Source organism: Miscanthus floridulus, chromosome 4 (genome assembly GCF_019320115.1).
Source record: "Miscanthus floridulus cultivar M001 chromosome 4, ASM1932011v1, whole genome shotgun sequence".
Lineage (NCBI taxonomy): Eukaryota > Viridiplantae > Streptophyta > Magnoliopsida > Poales > Poaceae > Miscanthus > Miscanthus floridulus.
The window spans coordinates 23,739,754-23,765,124 of NC_089583.1; the positions used below are offsets into that span (position 1 = coordinate 23,739,754).

Sequence of the window (25,371 nt, forward strand, 5' to 3'; positions counted from 1 at the left end):
ACGACCGGTGAAAACCAAGCTGATCATGACGGCCCTTAGATAGTCCCATTCCACTCGGTCATAGGCTTTCCTCGCATCCTTGGGCTAGATACATGCACCACACTAACTCCGTGAGACCCTGAGTCCATACATCCACAGGCACTAGCAAGCTTTGTTGACGTTTGGCCTGCCCAACAAGGAAACAGGCTAACGTTGAAACGCATGTTTCCTTCCGTAGAAGCTTTGACTACGAGTCCACTACTCTGCTAGGCGGCGAGGCTGTCGCTTCTCTTTCCCAAGGTCAACCACCGTGAGGAGGGAAAACACGGGAGTTCACAGCTTACCGCCGTCTAGGGCCGGCACCCGGCGGCAGGTGGAGCTCCTCGGCTCCTCGTCCCTAGAATCAATGACCGATCGACAGCAACCAAGCTCTCTTCCTTCACAATTCAGATTGCGGCTCCCGTTCTTCACTCCTTCCTCTTCGCAAAGGCTGCTCTTGCATGCTACAGTATTCGTATGCAATCAGACGTGGGATGCACCCCAAATTTTGTATTGCATTTTGCATACCAATTTATTTCAAGCAAATAAAATATCATCGTTTTTCCTCTTTGCGATTTTAGGGTTAGGATTTGCCATTGGGATTTCAAATATTACCATTGGGGAAATTTCAAAGGAAGGAGAATCTACTTAGTATTGAACACAAATACGACAAATCATGTCAGGTAAGCATATGAATCTTTGATCAAATGAAATATTTGTTTTTTTCTCTCTTATAGCTCCGGTAGGGGGACTCAAGCCCCCCCCCCTCCCGCCTCACCCCCATCCCCACCCCCCAAGGCCACATCGCTAAATCCGCTCATGCATTCTTCCGATCCCCTAGTTTGAAAACACATCTAGATCTGGATTGGGATCTCCAATCCAAGAGCACCCAAAGGCAGACTATAGAGAGAATACCGAGGTAAGGTAGCTCACCCGCCTGCATCGTCCACCCCATCGTGAAGAGGTGCACCACGTGATCCGCACGGCAAACACGGCGACTGTAAGAAAAATGGACCCTAGGCCCATTTACTTTGGATTTTGGTGTTTGATGAACAACACAACCAAATTGAACTAATGAATTTGCAAGTAATTGTTTTGTAGTTCGATAGGGTGCAAGACATGACTTGGATGAAGGCGACATGATGATCCCACGATCAACACCATAAGCAAGACCCTAGAAGCACAAGAGAAGACCCAAGATATCAAGCAAAGTCCAAGCACGAAGATGGAAACCAAGCCGGACTCAAGATCGTGAAGAAATGAGCTCGACAGAGGTGACCGGACGCGGCCCTATGAGTACCGGATGCGTCCGATCAGTTACTCGGCAACATCAGGCGTCAGTAGTAGCGACCGGACGCACGGACTTCACTGTAAATCATCAACGGCAACGTTCTCAGCGAGACCGGACGCATCAAGAAGTAGCGTCTGATCATGTCCAGAAAGGTTCCAGAGCGGCGCCAACGTGACCGGATGCGTTCGATCGAGTGAGATTGGACGCGGCCCAGAGTCCGATCAACGCGTGCGCTCCAACGGTCGGCAGGACCGGACGCGTCCGATCGGGATGTGATCAGCGTCCGATCACTAGCAGAAAGTTGGGTCTTAGGTCCGACGGCTAGTTCTCACTTGTGGGGCTATAAATAGACCCCCCAACCGGCCATTTGAGGAGAAGAGAGCTGAGAAACATACCAAGGGTGTTGATACACCACTTTAGTGATCTCCACTTGCATAGTGCTTAGTGATACATTCGGGTGATTAGCGTAGGTGCTTTGCGAAGTGCTTAGGTTAGTTAGACCACCGCTTATGTGCTTGCTCTAGGTTTAGGCCTAGTATTTAGTGAGGTTTGCACACCTCTTACCACTCGGTGCTTGCACGCACCATTGTTGTACATCGGAGGGGCTTGTAGTCTTGCGAGATCACACTAACCGCGTTTGTGGTGTGGCCGCCACCATGTACCTAAGGGAACAAGGCCCGCGGCGGTTTGGCCGAAAGCTTGATAGTGAAGACGGCGGGGAGCGGACTGGGAGAGGTTTACCGGAAGGCACACGGGAGACTCACTTGCGCGTGGGGAAGGCCCGGAGCTATCCACGGAGTTACCCGACAGGAAGCTTGCCCCTTGGGAGGGATTCCTTGCGAGCGGCTCCAACGAGGACTAGGGGGAAGCTTGCACGCTTCTCGATACCTCGGTAAAAATACCGGAGTCGTTGATGGGAGTTTGCATATCTCTACCTTACTTTTTAGCTTCCGCATTTACATTACAATCTTGGTTTATGCTTTACTTTCCTTGCTTAGTGATAGGCTAGTTGATAGGTTTGGAACCTAGGTTGTATAACTCCTTTTTGCGGTAGAGATAGCAACACACTAGTAAAACCGTAGTTGCACATTTAGATAGTTTATCTTTTGCATAGGTTTTTGCTAAGGATAGAAAAAGAGGCCACAGTTTAGAGTTAGAGTTTTAAGTTGCCTAATTCACCCCCCCCTCTTAGGCGTCACGGTCCCTTACAGCGACGACACCTGCGTCTCCACACTGACCCACCTAGCCCACGGATGGATCCGGGGTGCCCACCCGGTGCGGCGGGATGGACGCGCGCCGAGGACATGGTGGCGGTGACTGGGCGGCATTTCTGTTGCGTCCGCATGACAGTGACGGTGCGACTACTCGGTGGTGGGGCTGTTTCCTTGCGCACTTCGCCACGATATCTATCCAGATCACTAATCCTTCTACTTCTTGTGCAGGCAAGGTAAGTATGAAATGAAAAATGTCCCTCCCTTTTCTATACTATCTTGGGGGTTGGGGGTGTGGGGGGGGCTTGAGCCCCCCTACCGGAGCCCCCAAGCCCCTTATTATTGAACAAACGATGCCCTCCTGAGTCTGATATTACACAATAAGGTCCAATGGGCCAACTCATGTCCTTTATTTTTTCAACTTATTTCTATTGGGCGTCGGCACTAGCACTCCCCTCATCCCCAACTCCCAACGCTAATCATCAAGTCTGACCGGTCGGACCCAAGAATAACACGTCGACCGCCCCTTCTCTCTCCCATGCAATGACACAGCACTCCATCTCCCTCTCCTTCTCCTTCTCCTGTGGGCTTAAAAGGGTGTTCATGGGGAGGTAGGCCGGCCAGACGGTAGGGACAACGGTTAGGGGCCCTCAGGGGTGAAGCTAGAGTAGTGTTGGCTTGATCTTAGGCAATGGTCAATGATCGGCTCATGCCCCACATACCGGATAAAAGCCTCCGTTTAGGATGAAATAAAGGGAGCGATCCCAAAATCTAAGACAGCTAAGGAGTGCCTAAGAAAAGTTGAGGAACAATTCAAAGGTTTAGAAAAACTTCTGCAACCACCCTCATAAGGAAACTCACTAATGATAAGTATGATGGGATTAGCATAAGAGAGCACATCATGAAGATGATCAACATAGCAGCTAAGCTAAAGAGGATGGAAATAGACATCTCTCATGGTTTCCTTGATCACTTTATAATGACCTCATTATCTCCTTAGTTTTCCCACTTTGCTATTGAATACAATATTCAGGAGGTAAAGTGGTCTATTTGTGAACTAATGGCAAGACGTGTTCAAGAATAAGAAAGATTCAAAGTTGAAAGTCCTGACTATGTCAATACTTACACTTATAAGAGGAAGGGATCATAGAATCATAAGACCAAAGGCAAACAAATTAAGAATTCCTAGCAAGACTCTCCTAAGAAACCATTGTCAGAGGGTGGATCTAACACTCAAGTTGATCCATCACTTTGCAAGTTTTGTGAGATTAATCAGCACAAGTAGAAGATTGTATTAGTTTTCCTAAGTGGATTAATAGAAAGTTATAATTATCTACTAATAGTCCTTATATACAATTTTTAGCCATCATTTTTATTGATTCATAATCTTAGTGCAATGTGTAAGGCAAATCCATCAAAATTGATGGCTAAAATTTGTATACATGGATTAATAGTAGATGATTGTACATTTTCTATTGAGCCACTTAAGATAGCCAATACAATCCTTCTCCTTATGCTTATTACCCTAACATATCTTGCAAAGTGATGGGTGTGGTTTCTTTGGAAAGTCTTGCTTGAGAATTGTTAATATGTTTAAATTTGTCCTTACAATCCTATGATCCATTCCTCTTATGAGTGTAACTATTAACATAGTCACAACTTTTAACTGAGTCTTTCTTCTTCTTGAACACATCTTGTTATTAGTTCACTAACAAATCTCTTCACTTCTTGATTATTGTAGTTAATAGCCAAGTGGGAAAACTGAGGTAATGAGGTCATTGTAAAGTGAACGAGAAAACAATCAGAGATGTCCATTTCCATCATCTTTAGCTTAGTTGTTATGTTGCTCATCTGCATGATGTGGTCTCTTGTGCCACTCTGATCATAATTATCATTAGAGAGCTTCCTTACGAGGGTAGTGACATAAGCTTTTGTGGAACCCTTAAATTGTTCCTTAACTTTGCTTAGGTACTCCTTAGCTGTCTTAGATTATAGGATTGCTCTAATTGTTTCTTTCTAAAATGGAGGCTTTTATCACCATAAGGCACTCTCTTGACTCATCATCATAAGCCTTTTTCATACTAGCATAGTTATGTGCATTTGCTTTAGGTTCCTTAGGCTCCTCATGTTGGAGAGAATAATCAATACTCCCTCCGTATAGGAAAAGGAAGGTGTTCTAGGACTTCTGCTCATTTGCGTAATGTAGCCGAGCGCTTGCATGCGTGATTTGGGACGGCTTTGCCCCTGCCACTTCGCACGCCGTGTCGCCCGTTTATCGCTCATTTAATCACCGTGTACTAATAATAGCGCAGCCTCGCTTCGCATGCCGTGCCGCCCGCTCGCCTCCCTTCATCCTCAACCACTTGTCTATCCTAGCCTAGCTGCTTCCTCGCCAACACTTCCTCGCCGACGCTGCGCTCGCTGCTTCCTCACCTACGCTGTGCTCGCTGCTTCCTCGCCGACGCCGCGCTCGCCGCTTCCTCGCTCCATGAATGCAGCGGCGGTCTCTGTGACGTCGGAGGAGTTAGCGCCGGTGGACTCCATGGAGATAATGATGGAGGATGACCTCAAGCAAGAACCCACGATCCTTGCTGGCGCCATGGAGATGACTTCGAAGCCCTTCGTGCCATACTCCTTGCTGTCGGAGTCCAAGCCTTCTCTCTATGTTCGCTGCAGCATGACCCACGATGACAACGACAATGAAGGCTGCCACCTAGCTCGCCGCCTCACTAGCAGGTGTGCCCGTTGCGGTCTTGTTCACCGCGACTACGATCTCGCAGCAAGGATAATGGATGACATGGAAAAATTTGAATGCGAGATCTATATTCCTGATGTCAAGAAGCTTCAAATGGATCGCTACACCATACTTGTGCCTAAGAACGTTTTGAAAAAGTTGGAGGAGCATAGGAAGATGAAGCATGATGCAAAGAAAAAACAGTAAGGTAACATGTCCCATTCATTCAAGCTAATATGCATTTGTTTCTACTAATTTACAAAGATAATGGTTTCATGCAGGAAGACTAGCAATGGCTTCAGCTAGCAAGGACGCTTCACAAGAGATTTGCAATGGCAACCGATCTTCTTTCTCTAGTTTTTCTTTTTGCATGTGAGGAATCTTGAACTTGTTGCATCCTTTAACCATCATGCTTCCTTCAAAACACTCTGAAGTGTTAGAAAAATTATGTTTGCTTTGTGTGGACAATACTCTATGAATGCCTACAAAACATGTGTTGAAGAAATCAATCAATGGATAAATTAGTTGTTCAAAAAACAATGAAACAAGTGAACAATTGATCCATTTACCTGTTGCACTGCTGGAACTAGATCTTCTACTGTTTTTGCATTTTTCTTGTATTGAATAGATTGAATAACTCGAAAAAACTCCAAGTCTAGAATGTTGAAATCCGGAGAATTGGGTGGTTGACAAATTAGACGAATGTCAAATCCTTGTTGCTTAGCAGCCTCACAACAAACCGGATCATTCATCGGTAAATGGGAAGGTGCATTATCTTGTTGTATGAAAATTGGTTTGTTCACATCTTCTCTTGGCCATTTGGCTCGAATGGCAGGCAATACTTTGTTTACCATGAAATCTCTAATCACATCTCTTGTGATTGAAGTTATGGGCTTGATAACTTGGGCTCCACGAAGACGATTCTGACTTCTTCTTACAGCATTTCCATAAGTGATCAATGGAAAGCAACCAATTTTCCCATAAAAAATACACTCCCCATCCCTAAACCTCGGCCGAGCACAAACACACAAAAACATGGGCCTAGTGATGTAATTCTTGTTCTTACAAGTGCGATGGGGCTCATCTTCCTCGGGTAGCAAGTAATATTTCTCAGATTTTTGAGAGAGATAAAACCATTTTTCATCGATGAACACAAAGTCAAAAAAACCCTTAAATCTTGGATCACCAAGCAAACCCTTCTCAATCATGTCAACACACCACTTTAACCGAGACTTCTTGTTAGCATCTATGAGGTATGGGTTGATGCTACTAGAGTGGCACCTAAGAAAACCTTTTTTCAAATACCTTTGTATCTTCCATTTGCTCATGTTAAGTTTGCTACACACATCTTCTATGGCCATTCTTTCCTTGAGAGGAATATCGCGCAATTGTTCCAAATCAATAGGGATTGCCTTATGGCCACATCTACCCTTCTTTCGACTAGCAACCACAACCGGAATGCTATGAGCAAGTGGTATTTTACCTCGCTTCCACACGCGCTGAACTGACCGAATGTGTAGTCCAAAATGATTAGCAACAATTCTCATATCTTTCTTGCCTAGTTTGCCATTCTTGCTTCGCTTTGTTGGCTAGAAGCAAGAATGGCAAACTAGGCAAGAAAGATATGAGAATTGTTGCTGATCATTTTGGACTACACATTCGGTCAGTTCAGCACTTGTGGAAGCGAGGTAAAATACCACTTGCTCATAGCATTCCGGTTGTGGTTGCTAGTTGAAAGAAGGGTAGATGTGACTGTAAGGCAATCCCTGTTGATTTGGAACAATTGCGCAACATTCCTCTCAAGGAAAAAATGACCATAGAAGATGTGTGTAGCAAACTAACCTGAGCAAATGGAAGATACAAAGGTATTTGAAAAAGTTTTTCTTAGGTGCCACTCTAGTAGCATCAACCCATACCTCACAGATGCTAACAAGAAGTCTCGGTTAAAGTGGTGTGTTGACATGATTGAGAAGGGTTTGCTTGGTGATCCAAGATTTAAGGGGTTTTTTGACTTTGTGTTCATCGATGAAAAATGGTTTTATCTCTCTCAAAAATCTGAGAAATATTACTTGCTACCCGAGGAAGATGAGCCCCATCGCACTTGTAAGAACAAGAATTACATCCCTAGGCTCATGTTTTTGTGTGTTTGTGCTCGGACCGAGGTTTAGAGATGGGGAGTGTATTTTTGATGGGAAAATTGGTTGCTTTCCATTGATCACTTATGGAAATGCTGTAAGAAGAAGTCAGAATCATCTTCGTGGAGCCCAAGTTATCAAGCCCATAACTTCAATCACAAGAGATGTGATTAGAGATTTCATGGTAAACAAAGTATTGCCTGCCATCCGAGCCAAATGGCCAAGAGAAGATGTGAACAAACCAATTTTCATACAACAAGATAATGCACCTTCCCATTTACCAGTGAATGATCTGGTTTTTTGTGAGGCTGCTAAGCAACAAGGATTTGACATTCGTCTAATTTGTCAACCACCCAATTCTCCGGATTTCAACATTCTAGACTTGGGGTTTTTTCAAGCTATTCAATCTATTCAATACAAGAAGAATGCAAAAACAGTAGAAGATCTAGTTCCAGCAGTGCAACAGGTAAATGGATCAATTGTTCACTTGTTTCATTGTTTTTTGAACAACTAATTTACCCATTGATTGATTTCTTCAACACATGTTTTGTAGGCATTCATAGAGTATTGTCCACACAAAGCAAACATAATTTTTCTAACACTTCAGAGTGTTTTGAAGGAAGCCATGACGGTTAAAGGATGCAACAAGTTCAAGATTCCTCACATGCAAAAAGAAAAACTAGAGAAAGAAGATCGGCTGCCATTGCAAATCTCTTGTGAAGCGTCCTTGCTAGCTGAAGTCATTGCTAGTCTTCCTGCATGAAACCATTATCTTTGCAAATTAGTAGAAACAAATGCATATTAGCTTGAATGAATGGGACATGTAACCTTACTGTTTTTTCTTTGTATCCTTGCTTCATCTTCCTGTGCTCCTCCAACTTCTTCAAAACGTTCTTAGGCACAAGTATGGTGTAGCGATCCATTTGAAGCTTCTTGACATCAGGAATATAGATCTCGCATTCAAATTTTTCCATGTCATCCATTATCCTTGCTGCGAGATCGTAGTCGCGGTGAACAGGACCGCAACGGGCACACCTGCTAGCGAGGCGGCGAGCTAGGCGGCAGCCTTCATTGTCGTTGTCATCGTGGGTCATGCCGCAGCGAACACAGAGAGAAGGCTTGGACTCTGGCAGCAAGGAGTATGGCACGAAGGGCTCCGAAGTCATCTCCATGGCGCCAGCAAGGATCGTGGGTTCCTGCTCGAGGTCATCCTCCATCGTTATCTCCATGGAGTCCGCTGGCGCTAACTCCTCCGACGTCACAGAGTCCGCCGCTGCATCCATGGAGCGGCGAGCGCGGCGTCGGCGAGGAAGCGGCGAGCACGGAGTAGGCGAGGAAGCAGCGAGCGCAGCGTCGGCGAGGAAGCGGCCAGGCCAGGATAGACGAGCGGTTGAGGACTAAGTGAGGTGGGCGGGCGACGCGGCTTACGAAGCGAGGCTGCGCTATTATTAGTACGCGGTGATTAAATGAGTGATAAACGGGCGAAGCGGCAGGGTCAAAGCCGTCCCATATCACGCATGCAAGCGCTCGGCGACATCCTTTACGCAGAACACCTTCCTTTTCCTATACTGGAGGGAGTATATAGCAACGAGGGCGACCGCCTTCCCAATCGCGTCCAAGGTCCTGCGTCGTGTAATAGATACCCGGTGCCTACTGTGTAGTGCTGCACCGACCGGAGCTTCCTCATCTTCCAGTCCTCCATGGCGGCCGCATCCCCACGCACTAGCAGAGTTCTTCGATTGCCATGGAAACTGCTTCTTTGCCGTCGATATGGAGGCGCATGCAGAGTGGCGCAGCAACAAACCATGGCGGCATGGCGTGGAGGTGGTCAATATTGTGGTGCAGCACCTGGCCATGCGCACGGCATCATCTTTTGGAGGCCTGAGGCCTGAGTGTATATACAGGATCTCATCGCTGTGCTTAAGCTCCAGTGTTGAGAGCTAGGGGGCGGCAGACCTCCGCATGATGCCCAGGGTCCATGCCCAGGCTCTACGATGTTCACTATGATCTCCTCCGCCATGTTACTGAAGCCGAGAGCGTTCATGTACTGCTTCTCTTTCCTAGAGCGAATGGTAGAGGAAAGGGAAAGACATTTGTAAAAAAATACATGTTGTGCCTGGTTGCTAGGGACTGTGTCCAAATCAGGTACCCGACTTCCATGTCGCTGGAGAGGACGCTCTGAAGTTTTCTCTCATCCAGGTTGCTACTTTATCTATTCTATTCTTTATCACTTTAGCCATTTCTATTTCTCCTACTTATTATAATTCAACGTTTTTGTAGTTTCAATTAGTCCAGTAGCATCTTTTTTTCAGTGGTATGTTTCTTATCCATAAAAAATCAAAGTATTATTAATCAGTATTCATAAATTATTAGATATGTATAAAGTACAAGTTTAGTCATGTTTTCCTCCTAATTATGGCTGCATTCGTAACTTGGCTTTTGCCATTGTTTATTACATGCAATTTTTATAACTTCCATATATCCTTCTGACTTTGGTACCTATCAAAAAATGCACTATGTTTCATCAAATATTCAAATAGACATCCAATGCTACAAATTTCCGCAGCAATGCACGGGGTATCTTCTAGTAACAACAATAAGAATGCACATGGAATTAACATGGTCTGATTAATAAGATGTTCATTATTCTTAAATTACATCACCTTTGTGCAGCAAAAATAGTAGAACACTAAATTTTATGATAAATGATTATGAATCAACAATGGTCAGAAAAATAAACACAAGCCTTGTCTATTAACTTCAGCTTAAATTCTCAAATTAAATCTTCTTATTGGTTCCAATTTAATCATAGAATTTGTAGCGGAAAACATGTCATAATTATTAGACAATTTGAAGTTCTTAAAACAGTGCAAGATATAAACTTAATGTAACAAGCAATAAATGCAGAGAAACTAAAACGTCCATAACTATGACTTACTGCAGGAACAACTTAAGAAATTATTTGAGCAATCTATTAAACTTAAAACTGCGCTTAAAATTCAAAAAAAAAGAAATAAAAAGCACTATAATACATAATAAACTATAACTTATTTCGGCTGAAAGCAAAATTTACAATAATACTCTGTGCCCCAAAATGGCCTTTTGGCCTGCTTAGCACTTGGCAAATCCCACATGGGCTTTAGCTTCTCCAACCTGGGCCTGGGCCACGCATTCGTGCTAGGCTTGGCTCGATTTGAGCCACTGGATCTGATTCAGCAGCCACGGTTGGGCCTAGGACTTGTAGAGTTGGTCCTAAAGTTCCATCATGCCATTTGGTTGCTACAACAACATTCATATTAGCTGAAAATTAGTCAAAAATTAATTCTTGGAGTAGATCTTGGATTTATAAAACTGCTATGAATACTTCAGTTTGAAAACTAGCAAGAGACTGGAAAAGAAGATTTTAAATTATATTTCCAAAAATAAATGGTTTCTACTTTCTAGCAATTAGTATATTTCTAACAGAATCTGGCTAAATGTGCTCCACAGCCAAACATATAAAGAGCCGAAGAGCTATAGTCTGTCTCATAGTTCAAACATATGAAGTCGAGATCATGAAACAGCATGACATAACAAAGTTAGGACAAAAAAGAAATTACATATATTGTTACCCAGCAGAGGTGAGCCATCTTGTCCCATGCAGAGCCGCTTTTGCACTGTCTCCAACTCAGCATTGCAGCCATCGACAAGCAAATACAGCAATGAGAGGGGGCACATCTGGAACTGGAAGTGACTTAGGACAAGCTGCATCAGAAAGCAAATACACTGATGCTTGGTGGCAGACTGGCAGTGACTCCAAGTTATCCGCTTTCCATATCCTCAGGTATCCTCTCCCTCTCCCTCTCCCTGTTGTTCACCAGATACATGTCTGGAGAAGGCGGACTCACAACATGCAATCTTTACAAGATCAAAGATGTATTTTCTAATCAACATAGAAATGATACAAAGGACATCTGCTACAAGAAAAACTTGCAGCAAAACACGTACCAAATTCCAGCAGGTCCGTTATTGCCACAAAATGATTACATAATGTACAGCCGGTCCAGCTTGCGAAGGCAGTTTAGGTCTCTTTAGTGAAGATATATCATAACTTTATCTGGGTCCAACGTGGAAATTTTGTAACTCTTGAAGGCATGTTAATCTACCAACACGGAAGCAGCAATTAAAGAAGGATACATAGCGCAAGCAGCCAAGTTTTCCAATACCCTTCAGTTCCTCTGGTCCTAGAACCTCCTTCAGTTTCTTCAGTGTTATGTCAGTAGTATAAAACTCGCTTGCAATTAAAAATTGAAGCTGGTAAAGCTTAGACAAACCTAATACCTTCTTTCTCAAAATGAAAGGCAACGCCCTTAAAGCCTTTTAACACTTCCCTAATCGCAGCTGAAACAATTGTGCTGACTACATTGTTATCACCTCCAAGGATGAGGCTTTGCAGATTCTTCAGACCAGAAATTTTCTTCTACATGGGTATAGATAGAGTGCAAAGCTCAGAAATCCATAGATGCTGACTGTACTTATGATATTTGTGTGATAATGATCTTTTATTCTCACACATTCGCCCAAAGAAGCAAAGCCTGCCAATTCATGCAACAAATTATGCATCATATAATATTGTTCAGAATCAGTTTCCTTGAAATCAAAGAATAATTTTCTTGTCAGTTCAACCAAGTACTCTTCTCCAACATCCTCTGGACTTTGATTGTATACGTCATTTGCATGATCAATCCTGAACCAACCCACATTTTAACTAGTTCATCTTTCACATACTCATAGCCTGGCGGAAATATGCTGCAATATCTAAAGCAAGTTTACAAATGTAGAGGCAAATGATGGTAACTCAATCTAAGAGCTGTAACAATGTCATCTGTACTTCCCGTGAAATGCCGCATGTCCTCGCACAAGAACTGGTTCCAGTATTCAGGTGTCATATTGTCTCTCAAATGCCCAGCAACTACTTTTGTCAATAAGGGACAACCCTCTCATTTTCTTTACTATCTGTTCACCGGTCAAGAGGAACTCTGCACATCCTTCAAGAGCCATGCCAGCAAATGTGTGCCTTTTGAATAGAACCAAACTGTTGTCTTCATCTAACCCATTCAATTTCTGGTTCACAACCAACTGTGCTCTATCCATGTCAGCTACCGACTGCATTCGGGTTGTCAGCAAAATCTTGCTTCCTTTTTGCCCAGTTTGCAGAGGAGTCATTAATTTCTCCCATTCATTTCTTCTGCCATCCTCCCAGACATCATCCAAAACAAGCAAAAACTCCTTACAACTGAGTTTCTGTATGAGAATCCTCTGCAGTGTCTCCAATGCATCCACAGTGGGATTCTTCTTGTCAACTGATTCTAGGATCATTCTAATTACTGTGGCTGCATCAAAATTATTAGACACCCATACCCAAATGCTCAAATCAAAGCATTTTACAACATCTGAGTCGTTGCAGACAAGTTGGGCAGGTGTAGTCTTCCCCATGCCACCAACTCCAACTATCGAAAATATAGACAAGTGATTCGCAAAGACAATCTTGGCATCCTCTTTGATTTGGTCAGGCTGTGTCAAGTGTCAACCAACTCACAATCTCTTTCTTCTCCTCATGTTGACCAAAGACTTCAGCAGCAACCATGGCACTGGATGTCTCCCTGTGTCTTGACAAAATGGGGGATTTGTACCGCATGACCCACCTTATCTTGCAGACCTTGAGGTCGCGCCTCACCCTCCATCGCGGTACTCCAGCTCATCGATGGCGTCCTTTGGCTCCTCGACAACCGACCGGAAACGCCAGAGCCAGGCATCAAGAGCAACATTCTACTCCTTGATCTGCTGGTGGTCAATGGCATTGAACATGGCTTGGATTTCTTGCATCCGCACCAGTAGCCTGGCCTTAACAACCTCCATACCATCAGCCTTAAAACACTCCTTCAGGTAGGAGAAAGCCTTGTTGGTCAGAAAGGATATGGTTGGAGTTGCAACGGACTTGTCTGGAAAGAAGAAGGCCGCAGTAGCAACCATGGTTGTCCGAGGTGTATACACAAGTCGCAAGGCAATACGCAGACAAAGAAAGCACTACAGATGAAGAGAGGAAGTGGAAGGACAGTGCCGACGATCGGCAGACAGCAGGAGTGTGGATAAAGGAGGCTAAGGCAAGCCAAAAAGTTATGCCTGGCGGCAGGAGTGGAGTAGGAGCGAGGGAGTGGCGAGTTCCCACGGCTGGTAGGTGCAACATTCTTTACTTGAGTAGAAGTTCGAGTCTTCAGTTTATTGTTTAAAACTGACTTGTTTATTTCATCTGTTTTTTAGTTGGGACTATGTGTATGCTTTGGTTCAGCAGTTCAACAATAATGACATTAATGTTGTCCATGTCTGATGCTTTTGGCAAGTAGCAGTGTTGGTGTCTAGTGCTATTTTGCAAGATTGACACTAGCTATCTTTTTATTTTCTCGAATACATAAAAAGTTTACGTATCATTTGTATTTGTATTAAGAAGAAATAGAGTTTACACACAGAGCCTTTAGGCGCACTAGATTGGCACTAACTATCACATGAAGGAAACAAAAAGGACAGGCCAAACAGGCAAGGATAAATGCTGCTAATATCATGTCATCAAGAAAACAAATCTTGTTAAATCTCTGTTTTTACCAGTTGTAGACTGTAATTGGTAAGGAGCGCTCATTGGTAAGGCATTTTTCTAAACATGGCAGACAGATAAACATGCGCAGACACTGCAGTTTGTGCCTGTCGACGAACTTCAATGAGATGAGACATCGACTCGTTGCAAGAACAACAAGAGGCCAAGCCCCGCGCCCTATTGCCTACATGAACAGGAATCATACGTGATTGCGCAGCGCCCGTATAACCGGGGAGGACGCTGGATCGCCGGCTCGGGGCCTTCCGTTTGAGTAGCGCCAATACGTCGAACAACTAGCGCCCAGCCGCCTGGGAGCAGAAGCACCGTCTCCTGCTTTCGCAAGTTGCAGGTGGGAGGAGCAATGCACGTATCTATTGAAAGTCTCGCGGAGAGGGAGAACGCGGTGCAGACGGAGGAGGATGCCCTCCTCCTGCGGACGCCAGCCGCAGTCGTCGTCCCCGGAGACGGAGATGGTGGCTGCGTGGTTGGTGGTCACTGGTGACTGGTTGGGCCTTGTAATTTTAAGCCCAAGCCCAAAAGTGTTGCTGTTCCTCTTTTCATGGCCCAGCCAAGCTCAGCCGGGCCCCTTAGGTTGATTCTCGGGTCCAAATCCCACTTTGATCCTTGTACTACGAGAGACCAATGAATATATGAGCTGATTATTTTTCCTTTACTCAAAAAATGATTCTGGTTACCTGAAAATTTTAGGTAGGATAATTCGGATAATTGAAAATTTGAGTATTAAAAATTACTAATTGATTTTGGTCCCGAGAAAACATTACTCGAAATTTCGCGTACCGGATAGCTCGGGTTTAGGTTTTACCCGATATACTCGAAATTGACAAAACAAGTGGTCTTCAAAAAATTCTAGTAGAATTTTAAAGCAATAAACAACGGTCGCTCAAATCACGTCATGTGTTCATTTTAATTAACAACAAATCAATTATCAAATTAGCATAGATCTGCATTGAGCCATACCAAATAATAGATTTGCACTACCACTTTATGTCTTCATATTAGGTATAGATGAGCAAAGATCTGAGATATCTCGGGTAGTTCGGATATCAAAAAACATTACACAAACTAAAATCGGGTTTTTATAGTTAATATCCTAAATTAGGACGGGCTATTTCCAATTCGGGTGCTTCGGATCTGAGTTTAGATAATCCTTGTTCGGGGATTGGGTATCGGGTATTATTTACCCACCCCTAGACCTTATCTAGGTTCAAGGCCTCGACTCGACGTGAGTGCTAATTAACAGCGAGGCGCGGCTTAGTCTTTGGGAGGTGTTTATAGGGTAGGATGTGCGTGCGTGCATTGATAAAGATGAGTATGCGCACATGTATGTCTTGTGATTAAAAAAGAGAGAATAGTAATAGTAAGATAATCAATTGATATCAACACGTTAATCCTAGGCGGTGGGAGTCTACTCCCACGCGTCTTTCCAACCGAGGTGTCTCACCACTAAAAAAAATATGTAGTTTTTTGAAAAGTTTCCGGTGGCCCACCAGTGATAGTGAAACATAATGTATATATAGCTTGACAAAGAAAGGTCAAGCATCCCGATTTTTGTCCGATTGCTTTAAACTCCTTGCTTTTTTTTAAGAGAAAGTCGTTATTAAATACGTGCAGGTCAAACTTTCTCAACTTTGACTAGTTTTGTAGAAAATACGTGAAATATTTATATCTCCAAATAAGTTTATTATGAAAGTATATTCAACGATCTATATAATGATACTAAATATGTATTATAAATATTAATATTATTTTATATATAACAGGTCAAAGTTAAAAAAAAAGTTAACTTATCGGAAAGCGAGAATAACTTCTATTTTACAACAAAGGGAGTAAGTAACAAGCATATATTCGTGGACTACAATTCCCAGGTGAAGCTAAAACAGCATTACCTGCAGATAACCACATCTACTAACTTGATCTGGTTTATTTATTGCTGAAAAATGCTTAACTTACTCTATTTGCCTGTGATTAATTGGATACATGCATGGATTGATCTTTGAAGAAACATAAATATATATTTACTTGATTTTTCTATATTGTGCATAAAGACACAGAACACAACACACAGTAACCATGCATGCATGCATACCCACTTATTCATACTCAAAACAACCAAACACTACAATAAGATGTCTATATATGCAAATAAAACTGGACACTGGAAAAGTGGAAAGGGAAAGAGTCCAACCTAGAACATTAAAAAGAAATCCAATTGCACAAACACGTACCTACCACTCTGACAGCGCGATCCTGCACTGTGTAAAAAACTAACAACTAATAATTAATATAACACCGTACGTAGTGCAACAGCTAATCCACCGGTCCATTATGGGCAGCTCATCAGAATTCAGAAGCAAAAGGTGGAACGCCGCGACCGCCGCTCGTCGCCGCCATGGTCCACGGCAAGGCAGCGTTGCTGCTGCTGGTGATCCGTTGGCGATGACGGCGGTGACCGCCTCCTGATGTTCAGGTTCAGCCAGCCGATGATCCAACCTCCGGGAGGCCAAGAGGCTGACCTCTTCCTCAACTTCTTAGCCTTGGACTGGGACACCGACTGCTGGTAGGACGGTGGCGGCGAGATCGGCGGCACGGTCCTGGCGGCGGCGGCCGAGGCCGGGGTGACGGAGCTCTTGGGCGTGCCTGGCTTGGACTCCCACAGGAACGGCACGGTGCCGGCGCCCAGGCTGTAGTATACCCTGAAGGACGCGTTGGCCACGCTCGAGCGATCCCTTGAGACGATCCTCGAGCTGAAGAGCTTGGGCCCTTCTTGCTTGTTACTGGAGGAGCTCATCATCTGCTCTGCTCATATGAAAGAGAGAGAAATGGATGGATGTAGAGAGAGAGAGAGAGAGAGAGAGAGAGAGAGAGATGCCTTGCACTTTGCAGAGAGAGCTAGCTGGTTGGGAAGAAGTTGCAACGAGCTAGAGAAGGTGTGTGGCACAACACGTACACAATTGAATGAGGGATGTGATTGAGAGTGAGTGAGGAGGAGGGTGTGTGTGTATATAAGGGGCCTTTGATTCGATGGGGATGGCTTTTTTGGGAGGCTTGAGGCTCAAGGGGGAGAGAGTACTGGGACACAAAAGTCATGTGTTGTGGTGGTGCCCATAGCAAAAGAAAAATGTGTTGCTGTGGGGGGTGGCGATTAAGTTGAGCTTAGGTGATAATGACCATAATTAATGGTGCAATATTGCTGGGCTAAAAATGGCGTATGGTTGTTTCATTTAAAGAAGATGATAGGAATAATTACCATGGTGGATAGTAGAAAAGAAAAGTGAGAAGGGAGATTGTTAAAAGGGGAAGACGTGGCATCACGAGGGAAGAAGCTTCAAATGTGCAGTAGCTAACTTTTCTATTGAGACAAATATCCATTTGTAGCCTCGTATGTTTGGTAAAGAAGGTTCATCCTACTCATCATTTTGGGTGTGTTTGGTAGGGTTTCTTGGGGCTCCAACTCCTCCAACACCTCGTATGTTTGCAGGTGCATTTTTCTCTCTCTTGCAAAATAAACATCGAGCCGGAAGAAGCCACGCAGAGCCAAATGTGGCCTTTGTACGTAATATCTCTATTAATTTACTGGACATACTAGAGGGCATGCCAATCTTTCTAAAAAAAATTATTGACGCCCAAATTAAAGTGCTAATATATCACACTTGTAATATTCTAAGTACATCTCTGAAACGTACTCCTGCTTAAGTCCAGAACTGTCAGTAAAAAAAAGGAAATTAAAGCAGAGTAAGGGCATGTTTGGTTCCTTTAGTCCGCGGACTAAAGTTTAGTCCATAGACTAAAGTTTAGTTCGGACCCTGTTTGGTTCCAGGGACTAAAGCCCATTAATACAGTTGTATAAAGACAATATTACCTCTGTTGAGATGAAGATATTACAGCTGCTGGCCACGGGTGGGATGGTGAGTAAAGAGGGGCAGGATTGTCTCCAGAACACTTTAGTCCAGTTTAGTCACCCCCTCATGGACTAGAGGACTAAACCCTTTAGTCCAAATTTTAGTCCATGTGTTTGGCATTTTAGGGACTAAAAGTGAGCATTTTAGTCTACATTTTAGTTTAGTCCGTGAAACCAAACATGCCCTAAGTACGAGGGAGCAAATAAAACATCAACTAGCTTAACTGATTCCCTACATGATTGTGTCATCTTACCTTTCTAGACAGCAAAATTAGTGGTACTATGAGGTCAAAAACAAAACAAGAGAGTTAGTGACAAATGTCCACCTAAAGGTTCAATTTGACATATATATAAAACTTATACGCCCAATGTTTCCCCTCGAAGAAAAGAATTTTCGAATCTTTCAACCAAAGATCAGAAAGGCGCGCACACACACACGAATTGAACGTGCAACTACTTACCCTCTGAACATGGATCCATTAAGTACTAGGACAGCAGGGTACTTTAGTTTTGGTTCTCTAAGGCCTTTTGCAAAAGCAGGTCTTTTGCAACAGGATTAGACAATACCTTTATTCTGCTTTATGCTTTGTTTTGGCTGATTCCATGGTTTTTGCGTCTGCTTCACCAGAAACAGGAGTGTGTAAAGAGTAGTTCAATCGAGTGGCTTGTAGCGTCTTGTCCATAACCGGATGACTTTGAACAAATGGCAGTCATAAATTTTGGATCGTATTGCAGTCGGTACAATGACTTCATGACGTACTTTTTTGGACAGGGACCGAAATCTTATACTACAAAATCTGGAAACGATTTGTTCGTATTTGAGCACCATTCAAACAATAGGAAAGTCACGAAAGTGTAAAATTAAATGGTTGAGATATGTAGATCTCAGATAGGAAGGAAGTAGACATGAGCGCTACGTAAAATTCAAAGTTGTTCCCACTCAAATTAAAACAAACCTATCCTATCAATTCATTGATTCGTGAGATTTTAAGGGCAGTCTCAATGAAAAAAACTAGTAGTTTCTATAATATAGGATACTGCACAAAAAAGTACTGCTTTCCAATCCATGGTTTCTATGAGTAATAATTATTTTCTCTTTCTCTCTCCCAACTCTATCTTCTTCCTCCAATGAGAGTGCGGCACGAGCCCGCTAGAAACTGGTGGTTTCTCACCAATGGCGATTTCATGGTTTCTGGGTGCATTGGGTCAAGAGAAGACCTGATTTCTTCATGAGGAAACCATTTCTACGATTTTTGCTCTCTTTCTTCATTAATTACATTACCATGTCAGCGTTTTGCCTACGTGGCAAGTCATTTAATGAGGATAGAAACCATCATCAATACACCATTGGGACTGCCCTAATAACATCATTGGTATTATAGCATTATCAGTTTCCCTCCTACACATCAATTGCAATGATGAACTTCTGATATCATATTATGTATGTCATGAGCATTAATAGCTCAACAGAAAAAGTTGATTTCCAGATAATTCACTAAGATCCCTTGAAAAGATGCAGGATTTCTTCTGGATCTATGCCTTTTGGTTAAGCATGCATTGAGTATATAATATTGATTTAGTTTTCTTATATTTATTATGCCATGGATTTCATATACACAGGCCAGCAGTCTACTAGTTCCTCTGTCCTAAAGTATTATGAACATTGAAAGGGCATTATATTATGACCATACAGTAAAATGCACCCCGGGTCCTTAAACTTTTTATGGACTCTTAATTGGGTCCTTGAACTAAAAAAGTGACTATCTTTATCCTCAATCCATTGTTAATTCTCACTTGGTTCCTCAAACTAAAAAAGTGATCATCTGGATCCTCAATCTACTATTGCGCTCAACTAAAGGTCCAAAACCCAAACTCCTGATGCCTTCCTACGTGGCCCTATAGAATGGAATTGTACAACTGGATGCCTCGTATTGATCACAGGTGGTGTACATATATAGGAATACAGAGTGGCCTTTGGCCATGGCTATACATGCGCGAGCGGCTATGCGTGCAAAGCGGGAGCGTGGACGCCGCGGAGACCGGGCGCGCATGCGTGCGGGAGCGCATGCTCTGCGGTCGAGGACGTTGGCGAGTGCGCGGCCATGGCGCACGAGTCCGTTGGAGACTTGGCGTCGCTGAAGACTCGGGCAGAGCTCTAGCCATTGGCGGTGCTCCGCTGACACCCCCCCCCCCGTAGTGTCGACGTCGGCAGTCGTGACGGAGAGGCTGTCCCTGAAGTCGAAGAAGAGCGCCGAAGGGAGACCTTTGGTGAACACATCGGCTAGCTGTCGCGCACTGGGTACATGCGTGACGCGGAGCTCGCCAATGGCTACCTTTTCCCGGACGAAGTGTATATCAAGTTCGATGTGTTTGGTGCGTCGGTGATGGACTGGGGTTCCTAGACATGTACACCGAGGAGATGTTGTCGCAGAACGCCACCGTTGCCGTGGGCACCTTGTACAGAAGTTCGCCGAGGAGTTGGCGTAGCCATGAGCACTCGGACACAGCATTGGCTATGGCGCGATACTCAGCCTCGGCACTCGACCTCGATACCGTGGTTTGTCGTTTAGATGACCACGAGATGAGGGATGAGCCAAGGAAGACGCAGAAGCCCGATGTAGATCGCCTCGTGTCCGGGCATCCAACCCAGTCCGCATCCGAGTAGGCAGTGATCGTCGGCGAGGAAATGGCGTGCAGTTGAATGCCGAGATGAGCGGTGCCCTTGACGTACCGAAGGATACGCTTGAGCATGGTGAGATGCACATCCCGCGGCGCATGCATGTGAAGGCAAACTTGTTGCACAGCATATGCGATGTCGGGGCGGGTGATCGTCAAGTATTGTAGGGCACCGGCGAGGCTCCGATAGGAGGTGGCGTCGTCGATGAGGGTGCCGTCTGTTGCCGAAGCCTTGCCCTTCATGTCTGCCGGAGTAGCGACAGATTTGCAGTTCGCCATACCTGCGCGCTCCAGCAGGTCTTCGGCGTACTGCGTCTGGGAGAGGAAGAAGCCGTTGCCTGTGCGTCGAACACCAATGCCGAGGAAGTGGTGGACGGGCCCCATGTCCTTCACTTTGAAGGCGTCCTGCAGCCGCTTGACGATGTGCTGAAGAAGTCCAGTCGATGATGCGGAGAGGATCATGTCATCGACGTACAAGCAGGAGATACGCCTCGGCACCATCGCGGTTGTACACGAAGAGAGACGTATCCGCTCTCGACTGTACAAAGCCGAGCGAGGTCACGTGCCCGACGAAGCGGTCGAACCACGCACGGGGAGCTTGCCGGAGGCCGTAGAGGGAGCGTGACAGGAGGCAGATGTGATCCGGCCGTGCGGGATCGGCTGAAGCCCGTGGGCTGCTGACAGTAGACTTGTTCATGTAGGTTGCCGTGCAAGAAGGCGTTGGAGATGTCGAGTTGATGAGCCGGCCACTTGCGGGATGCCACGAGCGTGAGGACAGTGTGTATAGTCAGCCGGCTTGATCACCGGTGAGAACGTTTCGCCGAAGTCGATGGCGGGTCGTTGAGTGAACCCACGGAGGACCCATCGAGCTTTGTAACGCTCAAGGGTGCCATTGGGTTTCATCTTATGCTTGAACACCCATTTCCCGGTGATGATGCGAGCGCCGAGGTGGCCTGGGAACGAGGGTCTAGGTCTGGTTGGCCTGCAGTGCGTCGTACTCGGCTTTCATGGCCGTGTACCAGTTGTCGTCTTTGAGAGCCGAGTGGACGCTGCGAGGCACCGGCGAAAGCGTTCCTGTGGCCGCCAAGGCATACTTGGGGTTCGACTTGTGGATCCCGTCATGCGCTCGAGTGACCATCGGGTGACCTGTGGTCACTGGTGGGCGCGATGGTGCGATCGGGGACGAGGTCATGGGCGACGTCGTGGGCGACGTCGTGGGCGACGCTGTGGGCGACTGTCGCGGGCGATGTCGTAGTCGATGCCGCAGGAGCCTGGAGCAGGTATAGGTTGTGCCGTAGTCGATGTCGGGGTGGCCACGGATTGTTCGGGGGCGCCTCCTGAACGCACAGTTCGTGCCCACGTCGGATGGTGCGGCAGCTCGGTGACAAGACGCTGCGGCGCATCGTCCTCAGGCAGAGTTGGTGGAGAGGATGAACTTGACGCAAGGCTCGTGGAGGTCGAGGTCGTGGAAGGGGAAGACGTCCTCGTCGAAGACGACATGCCGGGACGTGATGACGCAGCCGGTGGTGATGTTGTAGCATCTGTAGCCGCGGTGATCGGCCGGGTACCCGATGAAGACGCACGTAGTTGAGCGCGCTGCAAGCTTGTGCGCGGACGTGGAGATCATGTTGGGGTAGCAGCGGCACCCGAACACTCGGAGCTCGTCGTAGGCGGGCGGCATGCCGAAGAGGAGCGAGTACGGCGTCGCGGAGGCTATGGCGCGACACGGGCGCCGGTTGATCAGATACGTGGCCGTGGCGAGAGCCTCGGCCAAGAACGCCAGGGGAGCTGCACTGTGAATCAACATAGTTCTCACACAATCGTTAGTGGTACGCAAGATGCATTCCGCCTTGCCATTCTACTGCGATGTATAGGGACATGAGAGATGCAGCTGAATGCTGAGAGAGGACAGAAGGAGGCGCATGGCATATGAATCAAACTCGCGGCCATTATCTGTCTAAAAAGCAAGAATGGGGAGGCGGAATTAGGGTGTGAACGTATGAGATGAACGCGCGAATGGTGGGGAAAACGTCAGACTTGTTGCGCAAGGGGATGGTCCAGAGGTAGTGTGTATAATCATCAAGAAAAACAACATAATATTTATATCCAGAGTGGCTATAAACGGGAGAAGTCCAGACATCTGAATGCACTATTTGAAAAGGGAAAAAATGTATGTGATGCTGAATTACTGAAAGGTAAACGAGTATGCTTGCCTAAGCAGCAAGAAGTGCAAGAGTGAACATCAGCCTTATTACATTGAAAAGGAAAAGTTTGTAAAACTTGAGATGTAACTGGTTGGCCGGGATGTCCGAGCCGCTGATGCCACAGAGACGTCGTCGATGATGCAGTGAGAGCTTGATGAGGTGGAAGGCGGAGGGGGTAGAGATCGCCGCTGCTCTCACATCGGAGCATTCTCCTCCCTGGAAGGAAGATCCTTTATGGAGAAACCAGAGGGGTCAAATTCAATGGAAACATTGTTATCACGAGTTAAACGACGAACGGAGATTAAATTCTTGATGAGTGAAGGAGAAACAAGAACATCATTCAAATGTAAAGGAGAAGTGGCAGTGGGAATGACAGTGTGTGCTTGGTGAGTGACTGGCAACCGAGCACCATTGCCCACTATGATGGAGGATGAGGAAGGACGAAGAGTATGGGAGGGAAGATTACCGGGGTTGGAGGACATGTGCGACATGGCACCGGTGTTGAAGTACCAGTCAGACGTGCTCTGCGGGTGATGTGGGACACGGCAGAGTGCAGAGCAGCGTAGAGGCCCTCGGTGTCAAAGGAGTTGTTGGAGATGTGTGGCGATGGTGGCTGAAGGTGAGAGGCCATCATCGCCTACTGAGGCTGGAACGGCGGTCGCGGACCCAAGACCCCCGCGCCAGGAGCGCGGAAAGGCATAGACCATGCCTGCACCATGCCTTGCCACGGGTTGAATCCCACGGTCTAGGGCGCGGTCTGGGTGTTGGAGTTGGTGGAGCGCGTGTTCCCGCCGCCGTTGCCGTGTTTACGGCGCCGATCAGAACGGTTGTTGGATCGGTTGCCGCCACCGCCGTTGTTGGTGTGGTTGTTGCGCGGTGCGGAGGAGCCGGTGTTGCCGTCGGTGGAGCCGATCCTGCCGCCATGCCCGGAAGGGTTGGAGGACCCATTGGAGCGGTCACCGTGTGTCGCGGTGAGGGCCTGCCTAGCCTCGGCGTTGGCGTCGTGCTGGAAGCTGAGCTCCTCGAGGATGAGGAAGGAGCGGGCACTCTGGAAGGTGTGCGGCGGGTACTTGGAGGTGATCACCGGCTTGACGTAGCGGTACCGTGGGTTGAGGCCGCGGAGAAGGTTAGCACCTGGCTGGGTTCAGGAGACCGGGTGGCCGATGTCGCGCAGTTGATCGGCGAGGCGCTTCAGCTTGGCGCAGTAGGCGCTGATCGTCATGTCGCCTTGCTGCAGGGAATGTAGCTCGGCCTCCAAGTACATGGCGCGCTGCATCTTGTTGTCCTGGAAGAGCCCGGTGACGGCGTTCCACAGGGTGAAGGCATCGTGGCGATCATGGCGGATGGTCTCGAAGACGCCCTTGGAAACGGTGGCAAGGATCCAGTTGATGACGCATGAATCAACCATGTGCCACTCGCCATCGCGGTCAGGCGTCGGGGGTAGTAGAACGAACATGGCCCTTGAGGCCGAACTTGCCGAGGGCGGAGTCGAAGAAGTGACGCCACTGGCCGTAGTTGCCTTCATCCATATCAAGGATGACATGGACATGGTGGCGGATGGAGATGCATTGGATTTGGGAGGCCGAGGCGGGGGCGATAGAAAAACCATCCGCGGAGGAGGAATCAGAGTGGGAGGAAGAAGGAGCCATTGGAGCGGAAGAGAAGATGTGGCTTAGGGACTCTGGAAGAGAACCTAGGAAGCTGATACCATGTAGAATGGAATTGTACAACTGGATGCCTCGTATTGATCACAGGTGGTGTACATATATAGGAATATAGAGTGGCCTTTGGCCATGGCTATACATGCGCGAGCGGCTATGCGTGCAAAGCGGGAGCGTGGGCGCCGTGGAGACCGAGCGCGCATGCGTGCGGGAGCGCATGCTCTATGGTCGAGGATGTTGGCGAGTGCGTGGCTATGGCGCACGAGTCCGTTGGAGACTTGGCGTTGCTGAAGACTCGGGTGGAGCTCTAGCCGTTGGCGGTGCTCCGCTGACAAGCCCTACCGATTAAAGTTGCAAAAAAATGCCTCTTGATCTCTCCTCTTGTAGTTTCCCTCTCTCTTGTAGTCCACCTCTCTTTATCTATTCCATAGCTTCTAAGCATGTACCTTCAGAGCTCAGGTGTAGCCACAAAGCCTACACATGGTGCAAGCGAGCATGTGGGCTCAGCCGGTGCGATGGGCACGTGACCGATGGTAGAAAGAGGAGGAAGTGGACATAGAGGAGATGGGGGAGGGCAGTTTTTTTTCTGCAAGTTGCACCTGGCCTCATCCATACTGGCAGAACCACATAGGCAGATAGAGGTGGCATGGTGGGATTGGGACCTCTACTCAGGTGTGGCATTAGTTGAAGGACCTAAATAGTTATTTTTTAGTTGGAGGATCCAGATGAGAATCCACAGTAGATTGAGGACTCAGATGGTCACTTTTTTAGTTTGAGGACCTAGGTGAGAATCCATGAAAAGTTTTAAGGACCCATGGTGCATTTTACTCTTACTGAAAATATGCTTCATTAATGCAATCATGCTAAGTCCATATAATTCATCCGAATATCTTT

General features: G+C 46.3%; 3 protein-coding genes across 3 annotated transcripts; all 3 read right to left on the reverse strand.

The window, feature by feature from the left end:
- Positions 1-15,922: 15,922 nt before the first annotated feature.
- LOC136551159 (uncharacterized) lies at positions 15,923-16,994 on the reverse strand. Its single transcript, XM_066542742.1, has one exon. It carries the CDS (start codon positions 16,827-16,829, stop codon positions 16,383-16,385), a length of 447 nt encoding a protein of 148 aa, XP_066398839.1. The 5' UTR covers positions 16,830-16,994; the 3' UTR covers positions 15,923-16,382.
- A 3,297-nt stretch (positions 16,995-20,291) lies between these two features.
- Positions 20,292-21,113, reverse strand: LOC136548244 (uncharacterized mitochondrial protein AtMg00810-like). The gene has a single exon (XM_066539844.1). The coding sequence runs from the start codon at positions 21,111-21,113 to the stop codon at positions 20,292-20,294; it is 822 nt and encodes a 273-aa protein (XP_066395941.1).
- A 2,448-nt stretch (positions 21,114-23,561) lies between these two features.
- Positions 23,562-24,224, reverse strand: LOC136548245 (uncharacterized). Its single transcript, XM_066539845.1, has 2 exons — positions 23,970-24,224; positions 23,562-23,903 (listed from the first exon to the last, which is right to left on the reverse strand). The coding sequence occupies exons 1-2, from the start codon at positions 24,222-24,224 to the stop codon at positions 23,562-23,564; spliced, it is 597 nt and encodes a 198-aa protein (XP_066395942.1).
- Between the last annotated feature and the right edge of the window lie 1,147 nt (positions 24,225-25,371).